The sequence below is a fragment of the Halichoeres trimaculatus genome, unplaced genomic scaffold (assembly GCF_033239565.1).
Source record: "Halichoeres trimaculatus isolate MK-OKI-2021-1 unplaced genomic scaffold, fHalTri1.1 fHalTri1_scaffold_9, whole genome shotgun sequence".
Classification (NCBI taxonomy): Eukaryota; Metazoa; Chordata; class Actinopteri; order Labriformes; family Labridae; genus Halichoeres; species Halichoeres trimaculatus.
In genome coordinates this window covers 16,282,915-16,304,425 of record NW_027437188.1, presented here as the reverse complement: position 1 = coordinate 16,304,425, position 21,511 = coordinate 16,282,915, and the positions used below count along the sequence as shown (strand labels likewise).

At 40.6% G+C, this 21,511-nt stretch overlaps 1 protein-coding gene across 4 annotated transcripts in view; it reads right to left on the bottom strand.

The window, feature by feature from the left end:
• The window catches only part of grik4 (glutamate receptor, ionotropic, kainate 4), a 348,334-nt gene that overhangs the window by 115,087 nt on the left and 211,736 nt on the right, over positions 1 to 21,511 (bottom strand). For all 4 annotated transcript variants that reach the window (XM_074678961.1, XM_074678963.1, XM_074678964.1 and 1 more), the window contains exon 6: positions 6,359 to 6,524. In XM_074678961.1, coding sequence (XP_074535062.1) covers positions 6,359 to 6,524 — 166 coding nt within the window. The remainder of the gene's footprint in view (positions 1 to 6,358; positions 6,525 to 21,511) is intronic.

Sequence of the window (21,511 nt, the reverse complement as noted above, 5' to 3'; positions counted from 1 at the left end):
AGCTGTATGAAAAGGTTGTGACTTGTTGGATAAGGACATGTTTTGAGTGAGCCTTCCTGTGCTGTTTTTCTTCATAACGCTGTCATTGACTTTGGCCTTAACCGTTTTTTTTTGTGACTTTCACCATGGTGACAGCGGAGCAGTTCATCCATCACACAGAGACCAATTTTTGGGTGGCAATTTGAAGTTATCAAGCTGGCTCTTTTAGCTTTCCTACAGCCCATTAACACAAGCTATAGCAGCACCCCAGTCACTAGCATCTTGTCTAATAGCGTCTGCAATTATGTCTTAGTGTCTGCCTGTCTTTCAGCCTGTCAGTATGGCAATATATTACCCTGTGTTTGTATTCCTGTACCTAGCTACCTGTGTTTGTGCACTCATGAGACATCACTCCTGGCTGCTGCTTGCTTGCCTGCCTGTGTCTCCAAACCTGTCAGATCAGCTTCCTCTGTAGTATAAGGCAGAATAACTTTGATGAGCTGGAAATAGCTTCTGCTTAAACCGCCCTCCTCTTCTGGCTCCTGCATCCCCTCTCTGCAGCTTCTCACAGGGCAATACAATTTCACATTGTCAAGTTTGTGACATAGGCTCTGTTCTGTATCAAATATGGCTGACTAAAGAGTAAAACACACACATTTAAGAAAACACAAATAGAGCAACATAAAAAAATGGGGAGTATGTGTCTTTTCTGAAGTGTTTTTACTGTATCCATGCTGTTTGCTCTGGTAAACTAGTTTCACTCCAATAAAAAAAGAAACTGGATGGAAAATTTGGTGTACTCTTCGTTGGTCCCTGTAATAGGACAACAAGAAAAACAACATGTTATTCTGTGAGTGTGTGCCTCAGAATTCAAGTTAGCGTGTGTGTTTTTGTGTTTTTGTGTTTGTATGAGGATAGAGTTTAAAACCCTGAGAGTGAGGGTATTTTTGGAAACTAATGATGTTTTTTGGCTGGTGCACTCTTCTTCATGGAACCATTTCGTTTTTTTCAGCAGCATGATGGTGTGTTTGTTGGAATGGCAGCCACAGAGGTGAAAAGGTTATAATTTTAATTTTGTGGATGGCAGAGGCCTCGCAGTGGGAAGTTTGTATGTTCTGGACAGGAGTTACAGAGTAACATTTGAGATCACACACACCAGTGACTCAGTTTTAACTTCCATCAAGGAAAAGGTTGATAGTGAATAGTAGCATATTCAGGCAGAAAAAAACAGAGTTTGTATGTTAGACTTCTTCACATACAGTCAGCTTGAATTCAGAGAAGGTTTGATATCACAGTGGTGAGAGAGAGACGTTTAAACATCCAAAGGCACTTTTGAAATCAAACTAAAACAAGTAAAGAATTTGTAGTTTACTTCAACAGATACCGCATATTTAAACCCAGGCCTTGACATGAACACCAGCCAACCCACCAAATGTGGGTGAATTTCAGCAGTAGTGGGTAACACCTGCTCTCGTACTAGCCCAGGGGTCTGCAACCTCTCTGCTCTTTGACTCCTTTGCAGTGGCTCCTTGTAGCTTTGGAAAAATATTATTGATACAGATAATTATTATTTTTATTTTTCTTAGTGAGGGTATTAACGAGAACACAACAGATGATGGATAAATCACAGTAAAACTTTTTGCTGTACTAAATATGTATCGTCTTTTGCAATTATTATTAATATTATTATTATTTTTGTGATTTTTGCTTTTTTTTCTTAAATTTTTGGAAAAAAATTAAATTTCAATTTTTTGACATTATTTCAAATTTAGTAAAAAAAAAAATCAAATTTTGGGGAGATTTTGCAAATTTTTAAAGTTTTTATTTAAGTCTTTTTTTTTTGTTGTTTTTTTTTTGCAATTTTCTTTTAAGAAAATTGTATAGAATTTCTGACCAAATTTTAAATTGCATTATTTAGGTTCATTTTTTTTTTTTTTTTTGCATTTTTTTGTTCATCTTTTCATTTAATAAATCTTGTTTGGATAATTATTCACTAGGTTTTTACTTTGTTTAAAATGTTATACACTTTTTGTCTTCATTGTGAAGATAACCTACATTTTGTGGCTCTGGAATGACTTTCATTCAGGTGAGCTGAGGAAAAATGGCTCTTTTGAAAATAAAGGTTGCAGATCCCTGTACTTGCCACCTTGGCAGGTTGATTCATTTCATTGCGCCTTGGTTGACGTAACTGCCCACAGGAGCCCAGATTTCATCCCTAGTCTGGACAGCCAGCAGCTCCCAGTGTTTAACACCTGTTTATGTGATTTAGAAAAATAAAAGTTCACTAGCCTCTTCTACGCTTTCTATTGTAAAACGATATCTGGATTTGAGTCACAAATGTGTCAAAACTCTTGTTATTTTTTAAAGTGAGGATGTTTATCTGATGGAGCTCATTTAAGCTCACACTGCACTGGTTTAACTAGCAACACTCACAGTAGAGCAGGGGGTCACAGATATGAGGTACTGTGGGAAAAATATTTGAACCTCCCAATACCACTTTTACTATATGCAATAAACTACTCCTTTTAACACTTTTTTAATAGACTGCATATTTTCATAAAAAAAAGAGCACAATTTTAAACACAACTTTATCAGAGCTGAAGACTTAATAATTACTTGTAGCGTTAACATTGTTGTAGTCTTGATTTGAGTGTGCACATGAGTCATTTGCATCTAAAGAGGTTGTAAATCTAGTTTTAAGTAAACTTTAGAATGTCATAGTCAGCTTTAATCATATTAAACATAATTTTCCGACATGATGGGTGGGTGGGCACAGGATGGGTACCTTTCACATTTGAAATGATGCGCTACTGATTCCCAGTACCTGGCAATTGGTATTGGTGCTCAACAGTACCAATTTTTGGTACTTTTTTTATCTTTATGTGGTAAAGGATATTAATTGTTTGATGATGAAATACTTTTTTTTTTTCAATTTAACATATCTATTCTTCAAGATATAACCTTGCAATGCGATTTTTATGTTCAACATGGAAAATCGCCTACTCTGCCACTCCCTTAAAGTGACAAGGATGCATTCAGGTACCTCAACATGGTACCTTTTGATTTTACCTGAATCAGTACCAGGTACTTTTGACAGAATTTGGTCCATACCCATAAAAGTACCTAATTCGGTACCCATCCCTTGGCAGTCAATTTCAAGCCCTGTTTACACCTATACACAACTAACACTTCACAGGTCTGAAACACCTTTAAACTGAATCAAGTGAATTTTCCAAAAGGCATCATGAGAGTTTAAAGCTACATACAGCACCTTCATCACCAGGGCTAATGACATCCTTCCAACTTCCTACATTCCTACAACAGCAGCCCCGGCATAAAAGCAATCATCAAAAGCAATCCTGAAGGTTCTATGTACTCCTGTTCAAGAGTCAGTCAAGCGTTTCTTTCACCTTTCAGTGCTGATTACAGGATTGTAATGGCAATCCCACATAGAGGGTGAAACACCATTGGACAGCTGGCCAACCCTGGAAGCTGTGTGCGATGGAGAACTGTAATTCATTAGATGACATTGGCAGGAAATAATAACCACCAAGGAGTGTATTTTTGAACCATAAGGCCATCGGCTAAAATAAGTGGAATTAAAGGAGAAACCTTTAAAGCGAGAATTCCAGGTGTGGTTATCTACTGGAGCTGCAGTGGGACAATGCAGTGAGCAGAAGCAGCAAAGCATTTTCTCCAGCTGTGCTTATCAAAGGTGGAAAGATTCTCTGCAAGCCTTTGAAGCCTGCTGTTTTGTTGAACTTAGAAATCCTGTACCTGCATTGCAGCTCTGGTGAGGTTTCAGAGATTATTGGATGTTCTCCTTTACCTCGCTGACAACTGCACCAGTCTCCTCCTTAATGAAAGTGCACTGCTGTAGCACACAGACTAGGAGTGCAGGGACAGTTTGTATGCTAGTGTGAGTGGTTTGCTTGATGAATGTGTAAGCATGGGGGGATGACTTTCTGATAATTTACCTCTTTTTATATTAACCCAAGGCCAAAGCTGTTCAAAGCCTGTCCCAGCAGGTCAAAATATCCCACCACATTTATGTTACTATGGTGAGAGGTGTGATACAGAAAACACTGCCATCAGTATTGGAGTTTTTTTGGATTAATGTGCGTCCTGGCGTGCCCCATGCCTTTGGGCACAGCTCCACCTCCACTCCTGCCTCCTCAGCCATGGCTGGAAAATATTCATGAATTGGCCACGCTCTATTAGGCTGTCACTGGCTCGGGTGATTAATGAGGCTGGCACATGTGGACGAGCCACGGACAGCATGCTGCCAGCCGATCGAATGACTGTGTGAGCTGACGGGGGGGAGGTAGGGCCCAGAGAGCTGCAGCCAAGGTTGAATGGGTTTCAGCTGATGCTATTGCTGAACACACACCTTTACACACAGAGGAATGCAAACACACACTAATCCAGGCAAGCTGCCATTTGCTGTATTTTCTATTGAATGAAAGAAGGTCACATGACAGGGCGCAATTAATATAGCCGCGTCATTTCCTGGACTGTGTCCCTACTGTAGCAAATGTATGATTCATTAGTGGTTTCCCTTCTCTACCTCCCCTAACCCTTACGACTATAATTCACCTCACCCACATCTGTTGGATAGCATCCTCTTCTCTCGCCGCACCTTTTGCCTCTCTCATCTCTTATGTCAGCCACCCAGTGGTAGCTTCTATCTCCCTGTCATCTTCCCTCATTTCATCACTTTTCATTTCCTTTCCAGATCTCTACAAGCCCACTGATACAGGAAAACAACCTCACCACATCACCAACCCTTGTATCAGGAAGTAATGTAAGGAACAAATGAATGCTTCAATAAGTCTTTTTTCTACAAACCTTAAAAAATTTAAGTCAGGGGTCCTGTAAAGGTTGACCTGTTACTGCTTTTCACCCTAGAGTGGTTTTGATCAATTCTTCTGTGACGCACGAAAATAAGACCGACAGAAGCAGCAGGTGTGGCTTTTATACTCTTTAATGCTCCATTCCTAAACCGCAGTGGGTGGTGTATTGCAAATGCACACATACCAAATAACTACAGCAGAGTAGAAGTTGTTTACAATATTATTTTCCTCTTCTCTGCCGTGTTTGGCCACAATTTCACGCCAGGAATTGTTCATCACACAGTTACTATGGTGATCTCTGTGTGATTGATCAAATCAATTTCAGCATGCTTTGTACTTTAGACACTAGGAGCTCTGGTTTGTCGGAGGTGTGTGACGCGGAAATGTTCTGCGTGAAAAGGACTGCACAAGGGAGTGAGGCTCCTAAAATGAAGTCATTTGTCTGTATGAAGTCACGTGGACCTAATCAAGCATAAACTAAGGATAATGCTGGATTTGGCTGAATGTTGAAAAAAACGCTCATGTTAACTTCTGACCCTTTGTTATTGATGTGACATGAAGGGAGGTTAAGTGAAACACAGTGAAACTCAGGAAAGTTTAAATAACTGCATTTTAAATGTTGTTCCTTTTTTCATATTTACCAGTGAAAACCTAAAAGGAAGTAACTTCAGGGCACAAATCCTGTCTTAAAGCTTAAAATTCAAAAGGGACTTCAGAGTAAAGACAAAGAAAACAGTTAAAAGGGAAGTTGAAAGACAGAAAGCTAAGACTTGGATAGGCAGGGCTTCTGGGTGGTTCACTTTGGCTTTTTGCCATCTTTGGTCTCTTTGACTCATGGCTGAAGTCTCAAGCCCATTTTCTTCCTTTAGAGCCCTCTGCTGATTAGAAAAAAGGTCAGCGGGTAACACTTGGGTCATAGTGCCCTTGTCTGGGGAATTGTAATTACCGCTTGTTGGATTATAAGAGGGTGGGAATAGGCCATGATTTAATCTTCCTTTCTATTTACAAAAATAACTTGGTTTGAGGAGATTTTCAGGATTTGTCAAGGTCAGCCTCTTTAGGTTGGTATCTTTTTTCATAAAAGGACATTTGGATGGACTGATCTTTGGAGGGAACAGCTGCAAAATTTATTCTCATGTCTTTGATCAGTCTGGACGATGCTTTATCAGCAGCGTGTAGTATTTTTAGAGTAGAGACTTTGTAAAAGAGGAAAAGCATTGAAAGTTTATGTGATTTATGTTTATGCTGCTGTGAGGGAGGTTTTTTTTTTTGTGCAACGGATTGCAGCAGCAGCTGCTTCAGAAGGGAGTGTGTCACAGGGTGAGATGTTGATAAGCACTGCATCTGTTGTCTGAACAAAGTCAGTGTGCGAGAAGCTTATGTGTGCTAACACGTGTTAAAGGATACCAGACACTAAACAAAAAATGTTTGCACTTTGTTGGCAGATGTAGGGCAGGCGTGAGAGCACCCTCCCCTGGTGTTTATCATTGTGTGTTTTGTTTTGAGGGTGTAAATGCTGCACTCACAGTCAGCCTGTGCACAGATGAGGCAGGCGGTGGTGCTGTTAAAGAAGGTGAGGAGGCCGGCCACAGCCAGGCTGATGTCTGTGTTGGTGGGTCTCAGGTCCAGCGTTGTGAAGCGCGGGAACTGGACCTTCAGGATGTCCTCTGGAGCCACCTTGACATAGGGCACCTGCAGAGAGATGCTGATGTTAGCCAATCTGCAGCATTTTCATCATTCGCAATGGATTTTGACATTTTGTATTTATGTTCAACTTTAAAAAAGCAGCTGTAGTCAGGACAGGATGAATTCAGCAACATTCAAAAACACTAGAGCAGCTCTGTTTGAAATTCAGAATAAAAATAGTTCTTTGTCAGCACATAGACAGAGGAGAGAGCTGCTCTGTAGAAATCATTTTAATCTGTTGTGATATATTGCAAGCAAGGATAACCCAGGGGTCTGTGGTAATGTGCAAATTCAGATTCTCCAGTTTTTTCAGCGACTGAGGCACTGAAGCTCATGTTAGGTACAAGAATGGATCTAAAAACTTATTTTTGTTCCACCCACACAAACAAGGCCTTGTTAGAGAAATCATCAGTACAACAGCCCCCCACCCCCACAAAACACTGGCTTCACAATGTTACAGCACACTGTGGAGCAGCTCAACCGTGTGTTTCAAGTGAGTCTTTTGTAACACAAAGGCATGCACACATCCAGAGGAATGCGATGATACTTTTGGGAGAAAAAATGGCTGCTTTTTGAAGTTTATTACATAACAAAACGCTAAGAAGTTTTTATAACCTGTGTGAACACAACCGGCCAAAAAACCTTCTACAAAACCGAAATGCGGTATCTACATATTGTTGATAAATCTTCAGTTTTTTCTGTCGGACAAGTGCTCTGTAGACCTATACATTCAACAATGAAGTGACGATGAGGTCAGAGTGACAATGTGAGCTTTAACTTGAGAGTAGCTTTATCCAGACCACACGCAAATTTTCACCAGTAGAGAACAGCGCATGCTCGCTTGGGAGTCTTGTTAAATATCAAAAGAAAGGATGCACCAAAAATTTGGCCACCAAAGATTTTCTGTTGAAAATGACCCAAAAGTGCATTTTCATTTTACAGCTCAAATACGTATCACTGAAAAAACACAGCTGAAACAGTATGTTGTGATGGCACAAGCAAAACCTGCAGTCAGTATGCTCCTGTCTGGGTTGGATAGATAAAATTCCTGCAGTGCTGAGGTATTTCAATATATTCCAGTAAGACTCATGGATAGTGATTTGCAAAGCCTATAATACGCGCACTTACAGCAGAGTCAGAAAAAAAAAATGAGATACTTCATGTGAAGCGTTAATAGAATCATTAATATATGCAACTGCAATGTCTTGATTTTAGTGAGGTTACAAGGCTACACAGTAATAGCCATATCCACAGTAATAGCATGATAATGTCTGTAGGTGTTTCGGCTTTTAGTTTTTGGCATTTGTTTCCTCATTTCTCATTTTTCGGATTTGGCCAAGAATTTTATTTCGGTGCCAAGAAATAATGTGTTTCTTCAATCAGGCAGGCCTGTGGAGCATTATTAAGTATGGAATGTCAAAATCTAAGCTTCAGCGTCTGGTACAGTCTGACATGAAGGTGATGGGGAGGTCTGGTAAACTCTGCCCCCAAGACCATTGATGAGTGAGCAGACTGTACTCAGACAGGCCTAGAGAGTCCTGCTGGACCTGTCACACATCCTTTACTCTGAGTACAAGCTCCTGCCTTCTGGCAGGAGGTACAGGGTCCCAAAATGTAAACTGAACCCTTTCAAAACGTTTTTTTTATCCACTTCAGTTAAATTACTAAATGGCTCTCAGGGTTAAGGGGATACGTCATCTGGGCGGGAGGCTGCAGGGAATGGGCAATACCAATTTAATAGTTTGTTGTTGTTCTTTTATGTCACCAAGTTTGTGCAACACAAGCACTTTGCAATGTGTTGAACTGTATGTGAGTATGGGCTATTGTGGACATGTTGCCAAGTTCTTTATTTCATTCATTCATTTTCTGGACCGCTTATCCTGTTCAAGGTGGCTAGAGCCTATCCCAACTATCATTGGGTGAGAGGCGGGTACACCCTGGACTGGTCGCTGGTCAATCACAGGGCTGACAAATAGACAGGCAACCATTCTCTCACACACTCATACCTACGGACAATTTAGAGTGATCAATCAACCTGGTGAGCATGTTTTTGGACTGTGGGAGGAAGCTGGAGCACCCGGAGAGAACCCACGCATGCACGGGGAGAGCATGCAAACTCCACACAGAAAGGCCCACTGGCCAAGCTGGGAATCAAACCGGTGACCTTCTTGCCGTGAGGCTACAGCACTAACCATTGTGCCACCGTGCAGCCCAGATTCTTTATGTATTTATTTGTATTTATAAAGGCAGTACGATGTCAGTGCTAAGTCTACCACAAATTTCTCAAAGGGGACGCTTAAGTTTTTTTTTCTACTCTATCCTTCGTAGAATAGGAACATTTCAACATAGCAGCTTCAAAAACACAGTATCCAAATTTCTGATGGATAATCATCTGACAACATGGTCCAAAATCCAGCTCAAATGGACTTCAACATCCCGAGACTCTCGAATGCAGTAAGTCGATACCCCTACGTCATAGTCAGACTGCCTGTTTATAAAATGTTTATCTTTCAGTGCAGAATAAGAAAGAAAAACTCTAAAAATCATTTTAGAAACTGTGAAAACAGCACATTAAAGTGCAGAACCAGACCTGACAAGTACATGTTTTCTTGCCAATAGTCGCTGCAAAGAACAGATGCAGAGAGTGGGTAAAGAATGTCAGCCAAGCCTTCAGTAGGAATCAATAAATACAAAATTCCTTCATCCCTGCCCCGTTTTAAGGCACAATCTGCAGTAAAATTGATTTCTGGGTTTCCCCAGGGTTGGTGTGCTGGAGTTTTATGAATATCTGTATCCCTCAGATTCCCCCTAAGAATATATCAACACCTTTACTGTACTACTGTGTCTATCACATGCTGATCTTGTCTGTCAGGAGGGAAGGTGAAGTACACTCAGGCTGACCTTGCAGTCTGCAATGTGTCCTCAGCAACAAACGGTACAAACAAATCTGAGGAACTTCAGGAACGTACAAAAATTCCATTTCAAAGAATTCAAGCACTTTTACCCTCTATTTCTTTGTAAGAAAAATCCAGCTCTTTTCAGCTTGGCTTCGAGTACGGATACAAGCGAGCAGGGGTTACAGGGAGTCTCACAAGAGAGGCAGGTAGAGAAAGAGTGTTGGGGAATGCGGCAGGTTGCTGCTCGTTTGGTTGGCCTTGCACTGGAGTAGAGCGCAGTGGGGCTTGAAGGGGATGCAGAGGGACATGCTGGGTGCGAGAGGAGGAACAGGGAAAGGAGCCTCTTCATCATGGCAGATTGCCTGTCTGTGTGGTTCCAGATGCCGAACATTGCTTTCCCCCCTCGTCCCTACATCCCCTCGATTGGTTTTCATCCCTGGCCATCAGGGTGTAATGGAGTCCCAGGGTGTCTGGATGGATGGAGGTGCGACCACAACTGACAGCTGCAGCTTGAGGGTCATTCATTCTTTTCAAGACATCCTGAAACCTGTGTCATAGCTGTACACCACACCGGGGAAATGGGCCCTCTCCAGCTGTGTCCCTCATCTTCTATGGCCCATTTGTACAATTTTTCACCGCTTCTCCCATCGTTTGATCCTTTTCCTTCTGTTTCTCTGCAAACCACAGGTTGTTTACTGCTCCTTCTCCCAATCCCATTTCACATGCACTCCCTCCTTTCCCTATAGCAATGTGGATCAACAATACCCAACCCCTTTCACTTAGAAACCTGACATGCTTCAGTAGGCAGTATTTGAAGCAGTAGGGGGCTTAGAGGGCAGCTTATACACACACACACCAAACACACTTGGATGTGACACTAAACATACTGTGTGTCTTTCTATTCCACTGACCTGTTGGACCTTTTTGCCAGAAACACTGGTATCTCTCAGGAATTAACTGATGTGGGTTGCTAATCATTATGAAATACCACAGCGTGAACATTTTTCTCTAAAACCAGGGGCCCAACAAACATGTTAAAAATTCAACTAGAATGCTAGGAACCCTTTTTCATGTTTCAAAATTTTGCCATATGGTCAAAGTCAATCTCTGGCAGCAGGGATGACATTATTTTATTAACATGAAATGTGGTCAAAAGTGTCTTAAGACCTTCTGATTATTGTTTATTTTAAAGACTTTTGCCCAGAGTCTCAAGCACACTAAAATGAACACATGGCATTTTACAAAGCGTGTGTTTGTTTTGGAGTTAAATGGAGATCTGATCGAAACAAAAATTCTTTGTTGAAGACAACTTTTCTAACCGGATACAATGTGCCAGGATAGGGTATTTTCAGTAAAGTTGCGTAGCTCTATGGTTTCAAACATGCAAACAAGCAAACTTTGTTAGTTTGTAACATATGTCAGAAGCCAGCTATTTGTAGTGCAGCTGGCAGCCCGGTGCTCTGAGACATGTCTGTAATGTGTAACAGTAGTGAATTCTGGTTATGTCCTGCCATTATTTACCAAGCAGAGCTAACATAACCCCACTCTTTATTTTATTGACCTCTCCAAATTATGCTCAAGACTTAGACTAGGGGACCAGACTTAAGATGCTTAAGTTGGGAGTGGATAACATGTTTAGGAAACTGCTGATTCACATACTCTCAATTCTGTGACTGTATTTCTTTGTTTCTTTCTAATTCTCTATGTCTCTCTTAATGATTTATTTATTTTTGCACACAAATAATAAATATTGTAAAAGTATCTGTTAAACTTGTTTGGTTGATGCATTTTTAGTCTGGCCATGGCAGCTGACTTTATCTGCAGGAAATGAACAAAAACTGAACTCCAAAAAATCTTAGATAACTCAAAGAATTTCGTGCAAGGTTTTTTTAAAAAAACAAATAGATAACAAAAACAGCACATTGCACTCAAGTGTAGCTTTAGTTTAAGTTTGATTTTTGCGTTAGTTCATCTTTTAATACAAAAACATCTTTGTTTTTAATGCTGCAATTATTCTGAGTGTTTCTGTATTTCAAACATAACTGATTGAAACAGCTACATGTCGTCTGCATGTGTGGGCACACGCAGTCATTAGTCCAGTCGTTTTAAGATATGTTTTAATCAACATATCAGACGTCTGTCTTTAATTCATCACAAGGGAAAGACATAAAACTAGAACTTGTTGGGACAAATGAGACTCTCAAGTTTGAACAGACCGCTGCAGAATAACTGCTGCATGTGGGCTGGAATGAACATTGTAACAAACAGCTAAGCCCGTGTTTCAGCCTTTAGCTCGTGCTCTATTACTCTTAAGTTTCAGCAGTGCTGTCCTTTTTTTGTCTGACAGTTAGGCTACTGTGTCCACAATCACTACAAAATTAACCACAGAAATCATTTTCAGCAGAGAAAAATCTCTCTTCTTACTTCTAAACTTCATCAGCTGGGTTGGTGTTGTCATAGAGACTTAGACCTCCCATAAACCATTCCAGTCCTGCTCAACCCGACTGGAAAGTTAAGAAATAGCATTTTGAAATAAACCATGGCACTGATAATCTCATTTTAAAGTTTGGATTATGATCTGGCATCTGCTTAGATGGGAAATGGGAGGGACATGAGCTTTTTTTTTTGTTTCTTATACAATGTTCTATCTGCTCCCTGTCTCACAGGTATGACCACGGCCTTACACATTCAGCACATCAAAGCACCAACCAGTGTAAAGGGGGTAAATGGAGCCTTCGTATAAAATATGCTCAAAGTTCTCCAACACGTACAAAGGCTAGAGGCCATTCAACAGCAGCTTTAATATTTCATACTCTGTTATATCTTTTTGCAGTTTAGGCAAAAGTGTAGCTTTCAGCCAGGCCTGTCTTGAGAGGACTGTACCTTTGCATTATACCTTCACACTGTTCCCCAGTTTTAAAAAAAAAAAAGCTGTTCTAGGGAAGCAGTCCTCGTTCTCCTCATGTAGTGGAGTGACAAAGTGTTTTGAATCACAAACTTATTTAAAACACGGGTACTCCAAGCACAGAAAATCAATCTCCACATTACTAATAGCAACTTGTCATCCACATCAAAGTCGCTTGCCAGACTTCTTATCTGCTGCAAACAGCTAGTATCAGACACTCTGCTTGTCGATTAATCCCTAAAATAAAAAAAACACAGAAAATCTTTCCAACATGTGTCTATGCAGGGCACAGCTTTCAAGACCCTTTGAAACTAACAGCTGCATCACTATTAGTGTTTCTCTGCAGGAAACATTTGGCATACCAGCAGTCCTGGGTACTAATCTACTTTTAGTCAACTGATGCCAAACTGGCACATTTAATTACTTGTTGAATGACTAAAACAGACAATGACACTTGGCTGTTCAGATCTGTGGTACTTGCTGAAGCATTATGATCAGTATGTTTTAAAGACAAAAGAACAAATATCTCTGTAAAAGCAGAAATGGGCCTCTCATGGAGAGAGAAATCACCAAACTCTCCGCTCAGTGTGTGTCAGCCCATTGCTTTGCAATTGTGCATTGGTGCATTAGTCTTGTTTGCAAACACAGCAGGACTCTGTTTTAATTGAAACAGGCATTGATAATTATGGCATACATTACCTGCCAAGAATGGCAAGCAATGTCTCTGACAAGCTGGTGAACGACAGCCAACTTAGAGGCAGCTAAGCAAACGCAGAGAGACTATATTAGACTTTATTTCATCCATAGTTAGAACTCTAAAATGCAGCAGATGATTTCCTTTCCCATATCATTTGAATCCCACTGGGTTAAGTCTTTCTGGGTGATATTTACACTAAAACTTGTAATGACTTTGTGTAACAGTGTGTAAACAAAGAGAGTGAGTTTTCCTCCATAGTTATTAAACAAGTTACTTCACACAAAGCATCTGAATGATTTTGGCAGCCCTTAATGTATTAGAGGTTTGTTCTGCTCTTACTGAACCATTCCTGTAGATGCACATTAGGCCTATTCTGATTAAACTCCTCTCGTTTTTACTTTTAATGGGCCAAACTTCACTGTGGACAAGATGTGTAAAGACTGGCTTTGTTCAGTATTCTGTTCATGCTCTAAATAACTTTATCTGAATCTAAAGATGAATGAAGAAGCAGATATTGAGAACAACTTAGGAAACATAGCCATTATAAAGCTGCTGGTACAAGTTTGCAATTTTAGGTCTAAGTAAGAGTTTAGTGTTAAATGACAACAGTTTCATAAACACATGAATAAAGTCATCACATATCTGAGGTATCCAGCTGTGGTCCTTTGGTATCTCAGAATGACTTTGACCCCTTTAAGGTCCCATATTATGCTCCTTTTCTGCAGTTTAATATGGATCATTGATGTCTTCATAAAATGGTATTAACATGTTTTGGTCCAAAAAAGCCAATAAATCAAGCACAGCAGCATTGTTTCCAGGCTCTCATAGCCCCTCTGTTCAGAACATTTTGATTTAGTGGGTGTGACCTTCATATGTAAATGAGCCACCGCTGATACCGCCCCGCTCTTCCACGACACTGAGAGTGGCACCACATCCATGACTACCAAGCTTCGAGTGCACAATGTTTAGAAAACAGCGAAGCTCATTTACTGTAACATTACAGGCTAAAACAACAGGCCAACTGCAGCTAAAGTTAGCATCCTGAAGCTAACACAGAAACAGGGGGGACACTGAGGACAAGCTCTTACATCTGCTCCACAGCACACAGCATTTAAAATACTCACATTTCCAGGGTCTGAGGTTTGTTGGCGGATGGTTGGTAATGCACCTGGATTCAGGACCAGTCTATTCACTAGCCCTCTGTTGCACTGTCCAAAGTTGGAAAAGCAGTCGGCCGTGAAGCAACTAACACACACCTGCACAGTTTTACTGAGTGTAGCTGGCACATTCCCTTGATTAATGAACTCTAGCCACTTAGTCTTGTCTTCTTCCGAGATGGAAAGCTTGTGCATGGAACTATGTGGCTGTTTACAGCCAACAACAAAGCAGTGATGGCAGTATTCGCTGCTGGAGCAGCAGCGGTGAGGGGGTTCTGGGGTATCTACTCTGGTGGACCAATCAGGTCAGACTTGCTCCTAATACGTCGGCAAATCCCCAAAATCCAAACAGCTAGTTTTAGGTCAGGATTTTACATTCCCAAGAAATACTAAATACAGGTTTTGTCATTTAATATCACATTTTGTGGGCTAGGAGGGAAGCCAAAGACCAACAAATTTCACTAAAAGACTTAATAAAGTGACTTTTGCATATTATGGGACCTTTAATGCCTGAATGATCTAACAATTATAAAAGTAGATTTTTTAAAATGTGTTTTTGCATTCTTACAGTTGTTAAATTAATTGGAGATTGTACATTTGAGTATAGTAAACACAATAGTTATAACTAAGTTATATTTCAAATGTAGACATGAGAAGTTCATTCCTTGACCATATATTGTGACAAAGTAGATCTGATATAGTCTTTGGTATGTGTAGAATATGAATCAATAGGTTATAATGAGAAACAAATGTAATTTAAGCTGCATCAAGACCTAACAGGGTATGTCGCAAATTTGTGACAACTGACATCAAAGGGTTTATTGGCTTAGGAACATTTTCTAACAATGGTTATTTATAATAAATGTCGTTAGTGTATTAAACCACAGCAGACTGTACAGATTTAACATAGTAACAGTATTTCTGGCATTCTCAAGATGCTTATAATCACTTACATGAATGTAGTGCACCAATTTATTTCTTTTTATTTTTAAATCCAATCAAATTTATTGTGCGTTCCTTTCATCTGAACACCCCTCATGTTCTTAAATATGTAGTGTGCTGTGTTTCAAAGACATTATACCATTCTGCTATCATATCTAAATAGAGTCCTCGCTTCCTCTTTGCCTTGATGTACATGGATTCATATTCCCTTTCAGTGTGATGGGGAGGTGGGATTGCTTTGAATTTTCTGTCCCAGCATGTCTCTATCATGACATCCAGCAGTCTGTTAGGTATTTCTCGGTTTTGTCTTTTCTTCATTTGTTCTTAGGCTGCAAATATTAAAAAGGTCTCCATGTTTGTTGTTTTTTTTTTTCAAGTCTCTCAAAGTGTTGTTTTGATTTACATGTAAGCACCCAATTTTCTGATTACCGTCATCTCTTAAGAGTAGGCCCATAGCATGGATTTTGGTGTCTTTTTTTTTTTTTTGTTATTGTCAATGGGAGGAATTAAATCAGTGAACGGAAAAAATTCATTTGACATTCTCTGGCCTGCAAATACGCTTGTCACAAACTATTACTGAGTACTGTAGTGTATAATATTGTGAGTAGAGACAGCTTCTGCATTCAGGGGAGATTTGCAAACCTTAATCTATTTGGCTATGGGAAAGAAAATTATTAGAGGCACTGTAAACAACTTGTTTTTATGAGTACACAAGCTGTAAGTCAAAATAAGAAGGAAGTGTTTTTTTAAAGCATCTGCTCAGGGCCGTGGCACTGCTGGTGTGGGAGAGGAGCTAATTACGTCTGTAAATTGCAAGGGGAAGAAAATCACAGTGAACAATAAAGCCCAAGGTAACTGCTTCACTTTTAATAATCTAGTAGCCTAACTGTAAATAGAAGTGAGTGGCAGGGTGACTGCCTGGGAGAGAGACATGCTGTTTATAAGCAAAATCTTATAAACAGCATGTCGTCTTGAAACCACTAATATTAAAGTTATTACTTGTAGAGGGAAAGCTGATGTCTTTTGCCTATATTGTGGACTTCAGGTCAGCACAGAGTGCTCTTGAGAACTCTGTCGTGTAGAGGACACCAGCTCTGACTCAAAGACAGGCCGTTTCCAGGGGAATGCGGGTGAAAGAAGAGAGACAGTGCAGGTGGAGAACAAAGACAGCCAAAACCACAGGAGAACAACACGATGACATCACCCAAAGTGAATAATGAGATGAAGAAAATAACGTCTGTGACTGGGGAAATGGAAGACAAACACTAAGTAGACATAAAGAGAGAGTGAGAAACGACAAAGAGGCTGCGATCAGCAGTCATTAAATTGTGTTATTAAATTTAGCGCTGTAAAATTTGATTCTGTTGTCAGAAGCAATTTGTCTTGTTTTCTCCACTTTATTGGTTCATTTCTCAAGACAGAGTTTCAGGAGATCCAATAACAACATCAGCATTTAGCTTTGTTATTGTTTGCTCTCTGTGGGCTACGAATGTGTTTCAAGTTAAAGCAGAGCAATGTGGCTCTCATTTATTATTTAGAAGATGCAGTGCTTGGATTTGTGATTGGAACAAGAAGACATAAAAGTTGTTTATGCTGAGATCATTGTGTAATCACTGAAACTGAGTTGTTATCCTTAACACTGCCTCATAACAAAAGTTTATCAAAGATAATACGAAAAAAAAAGAAAGGAAATGTTCAAGGCTATTTACTTATGATCAAGAGACATACTGATCAATGCTCATTTACCTACTTATTCAAAAGATACTTTTTATTTTTATTTCATACAACCATGAAAGCCTTTTACCTGATACAACATGCCAGGGTAAGGTGTTTATCAACAGTTACATAGGGGTATGCTTTGAAACGTAACAAGAAGCAAACTTTGTCAGTTTAGTAGCTGTCCATATTCAGAACTACTGGCAGCCCGGTGCTCTGAGACGTGTCTGTAACGTGTAATGTTAGTAAACCCTGGTTATGTCCTGCCAGCCATCTACCAAGCAGAGATAACATAACCTCACTCTTCATTTTATTGATAGACTCTCAAGTTTGAACAGACCACTGTAGAATAACTGCTGACTAAGGGTTGTAATAAACATTATATCAAACAGATAAGCCTGTGTTCTAGCCTTAAGCCTGTGCTCTATAACTCTCCCGTTAAGCTTTCTTCAACTCTCTTGTCCTTTTCTGTCTGACAGTCAGGCTCCTGTGTCCACCATCACTACAAAATTAATCACAGAAATCATTTTCAGCAGAGAAAACCACAGATCTCTCTTCTCAATTCTGAACTTCGTCAGCTGGCGCGGTGTTTTTACAGAGACTTCGACGTGCTGCAAATCAATCTGGTCCTGCTCAACACGATCGGGAAGCCAAGAAGTAGTGTTTTGAAATAACCTGTAACCTGTAGTATCTGCTCTGATAATCTCATTTTAAAGTGTGGATTACGATTAGGCATGTTTCTAGGATGGGGACTTTTGCAAGCTCACTTAGAAATTCCTCATAGTCCCTTTAAGGAATATGTATTTGGTTGATTATCATAAAAATAAATATTTTAGTGTTGGTATTAGTACAGTGTAAATACACAACCAAAAAGAAACAGTTGTATCTTTTCTCACAGTTCAACCACAAAAGGTGTACCTCTGTCCTTTCTTTTTCACTGTGTGCATGAAGCAGAGACTGAGTCTGCTCACTCTGGCTTGAACATGTCCTCTTGTCCCCATATAAATGTGTGTGTGTGTGTGTGTGTGTGTGTGTGTGTGTGTGTGTGTGTGTGTGTGTGTGTGTGTGTGTGTGTGTGTGTAGGTGTGTGTGTGTGTGTGTGTGTGTTTTTCTGCAGAGTGGCAGAAGAGCTGGCAGTTTTGACAGGCGTTTAATGAGGAAGCTCTCAGGAAAAAGGCTTTGCACATGTAACACACACACACACACACACACACACACACACACACACACACACACACACACACACACACACACACACACACACACACACACACACACACACACACACACACACACACACACACACACACACACAGAGCAGTGAGGGAAAAAGTCACCTTTGTTTGGGAGCCAAAGTGCCTCAACCCAATTACGTTGAGCTTACAATATATTTGCTTTAATTACATTGAGATTGCACAGTGATCTGCTCAGATTCACTTTGAAAATAACAAATACAACAGGTCAGCCTGCAAATCAGAGTCACAATGAGCTCCTAGCTGTTTGTAAGACTCAACCCTGTTTTTTATTTCTTTCAGATAACCTTTGATAACCCCTGTTTAGTACAAAATTCAAGGGTACGTTCAAAAAACATAAAAGTCTCAAGTCTGACCAGGCATTGGTGTGGAGAACGTAGCTCTGTGATGGAGTGAAGGTGAAAGCTAATTTCCCCTCTGTCCACTCCAACAAGCTCTGGGTTGCTAGGGTTGTTGAGCTGACAAGTACCTGAACCATTCTGCTACCTGTCCGCTGTGAACATAACTGCCAGCTGCCAGGAGGGGGTCTGAGCGAGGGGAGGTAAAAGGGAGGTGGATGTGCAGCAGTGCCATATGGAGAGCACAGACATAATGAGCGACTGCATCTGTTGGCCTAGACTCAGAGGGGCAGCAGAACAAAGCTCTGTTTGATTAAGTATCAAGACAGGGCTGTAGAAAAGTTAGCCTTTTCATCAGCGTTACATTGCCACACAGTGACCTGGCTATATATTAGCATACTGCATGTGTCTAGCAGAAAGATTGACGCCTCCTTTAAAACACTTAGCATCGCAGCCAAGTAGACAACAGACATTCAGCCTCATTGGGCCGAATACTAGGTCTGCCAAAGAACTGTCTAATCATCATCAAAAAGTGAACGTAGCTAATCAGTTTAACGACTATCAATGGTAAAAAAACAATGAATAAATAAACCACCCAACAGCAGAGCACAGAGCCTGGCTGGATGTAACCTTTTTGTTAGCCAGAGCATTATGTTGGCCACTGAGCATTAGAGAACAGATGCTGCTAGAGACATTGTCCATCAGTCAGCAAGTGTGATGCCAAGGCTGGAACGTCTGTGTGGAGTTGGCAAGGATGGAGCTGCAGGGTGGCAGGAGATGGAGGAGGGCAGGTGGTAGTCTATTATGTCTACCTGATCCCCTTTCGAACCAAAAGGCTTATGTGGGATCTGGGACACCAGCTGTTGGCATTCAGAGAGATGAAAATCTTGTGGGAGAGAAAGTGAGGAGGTAGGTACTACTGAGCATCCAAGCCACCCTACCAACAACATCCATCCCCGGCAGCCAGCTCATCCCAGTCTGGGCCCATGCAGCCAAATCTCTATCTGTGGTGGTAATGATTCTGCCTCAGGTCCCTGTGGTCAGAGCAGAAGCAGACCAGTGATAAAGATGAAGTGTGCTGCCAATCCCAGGGTGCCTTTTAGGCGAGTGGAACATTGACCACGGGATCTCTATCTCATTGATCAGCCAGTTCAGAGAGAAAAAAAAAATCTTTCCCTCCAGAGAAGACTGCTTCACAATTCACTGCTCTGTTTCAAAGCAAAGCAAATGTCTCAGTGAAATAAAAGAAAGAAATGCAGTTGAATACTCCATGGCCAGGCAAAATAAGATGGTTTAAATTTAAACAAAGAAGAAAGAAAAGGAATTGACTGGATGAGCCCCCCCCCCTTCAACTTAGCTGAATTAACCCTTTAATGCCTGTTGTTGAGGATCTGTAAGGTCTCGATGCGGCTGAGGTGACCTTTGTGTGAGTGATGGGAAGTTTGGCTCTTTTCAGAGAGATGATTCTTTTGGCCCAGCTCCCAAAAAAGAGCCAATTTTCTGCTCCCAAACAGCTCCTGATTTGGTATTATCTGTAGCCTCATATTTTGGCCTATCCTAGAAAAAATAGATGATTTGTGTATCAATGAACCCATTCAGTGTTTTTTTTTCTTTTAATGCATTCAGTGTTTTTATGAGAAGCCTCATAATAACTCATTTTGTGCATTTTTTCTGTTATTACAGCAGGCATTCTTACTTTGGTTTAATAATTTAATCAAACTTTTTTTGCACCAAAACAAACAAAGATGCTGGTCCAGATGCTGCTTTATATTACGTGTGTTCACAAAGCAACATACTCTTCTCCTTACTGCTGCCTGCTGCCTCACTCACTGAGTGGGGACAAGATGCAATACCTGCCTGAGTGTCCTCCTCTCTGCTATCGTATTATGGTGTGATCTTCTATCCTCACATGCATGGCGGCTATGCTGTCAGTCAAAACAAAGATACGTCTTTTGAGCATGACTCATCACTACTTAACTATTTAGTGTCACATTAATCGTATTCTACACGAACCAAGTACTGTATCAGTCACTACCATTGTATGTGCTTTATTCAAATATACAATCTCCATTCAATTCATCTATTTAATTTAATTTAATTTTTCTAATTTATCTATTTATGCATCTGTATAAATGCAAAAAAACACACATTTGTTCCAGTAAAATTGTAAATTAAGTCAGGCAGTTAGGGGTTAAGAAATATGTGTCACCACATATGCTGCTTAATGGTCCCATACAATGCAAAAATCCCTTTATTAAGTCTTTTAGTTAAATTTGTGGGTCTTTGGCTTTCCTCCCAGCCCACAAAATGTGATATCTAATGACAAAACCTGTACTTAGTGGTGCTTGTGAAAGTAAAATCCTGACCCAAAATGAGCTGTTGGGATTTCGGGGATTTGCCGAAGTCAGTGATTCCCTTTTTTTTGACCAATCAGGAGCAAGTCTGACCTGAATGGTCCACCAGAGCAGATAACCCGAACCCCCTCCCCACCCACTCCAGGAGAATGCCAAAGTTAAAGAGCCATCACTGCTTTGTTTTTGGCTGTAAACAGACACTTAGTTCCATGCACAAGCTTTCCATCTCGGAAGAAGACAAGACTAAGTAGCAAGAGTTCAATTATCAAGGAAATGTGCCAGCTGCACTCAATAAAACTGTGCATGTGTGTGCTAGTCACTTAAGGGGTGACTACTTTTCCAACTTTGGACAGTACAACAGAGGGCTAGTGAATAGACTGGTCCTGAATCCAGGCGCATTACCAACCATCTGCCAACAAACCTAGGACCCTGGAAATGTGAGTATTTTAAATGCTGTGTGCTGTGGAACAGATGTAAGAGCTTTTCCTCAGTGTCCCCCTGTCTCTGTGTTAGCTTCAGGTTGCTAACTTTAGCTGTGGTTAGCCTGTTGTTTTAGCCCGTAATGTTACAGTAACCGAGCTTCGCTGTTTTCTAAACATTGTGAACTCCGAGCTCGTGGCACTGCTCTCAGTGTTGTGGAAGAGCGGGGCGGTATCAGCGGTGGCTCATTTACATATGAAGGTCACGCCCACTAAACCAGACCGTTGTGAACAGAGGGGCTATGAGAGCCTGGA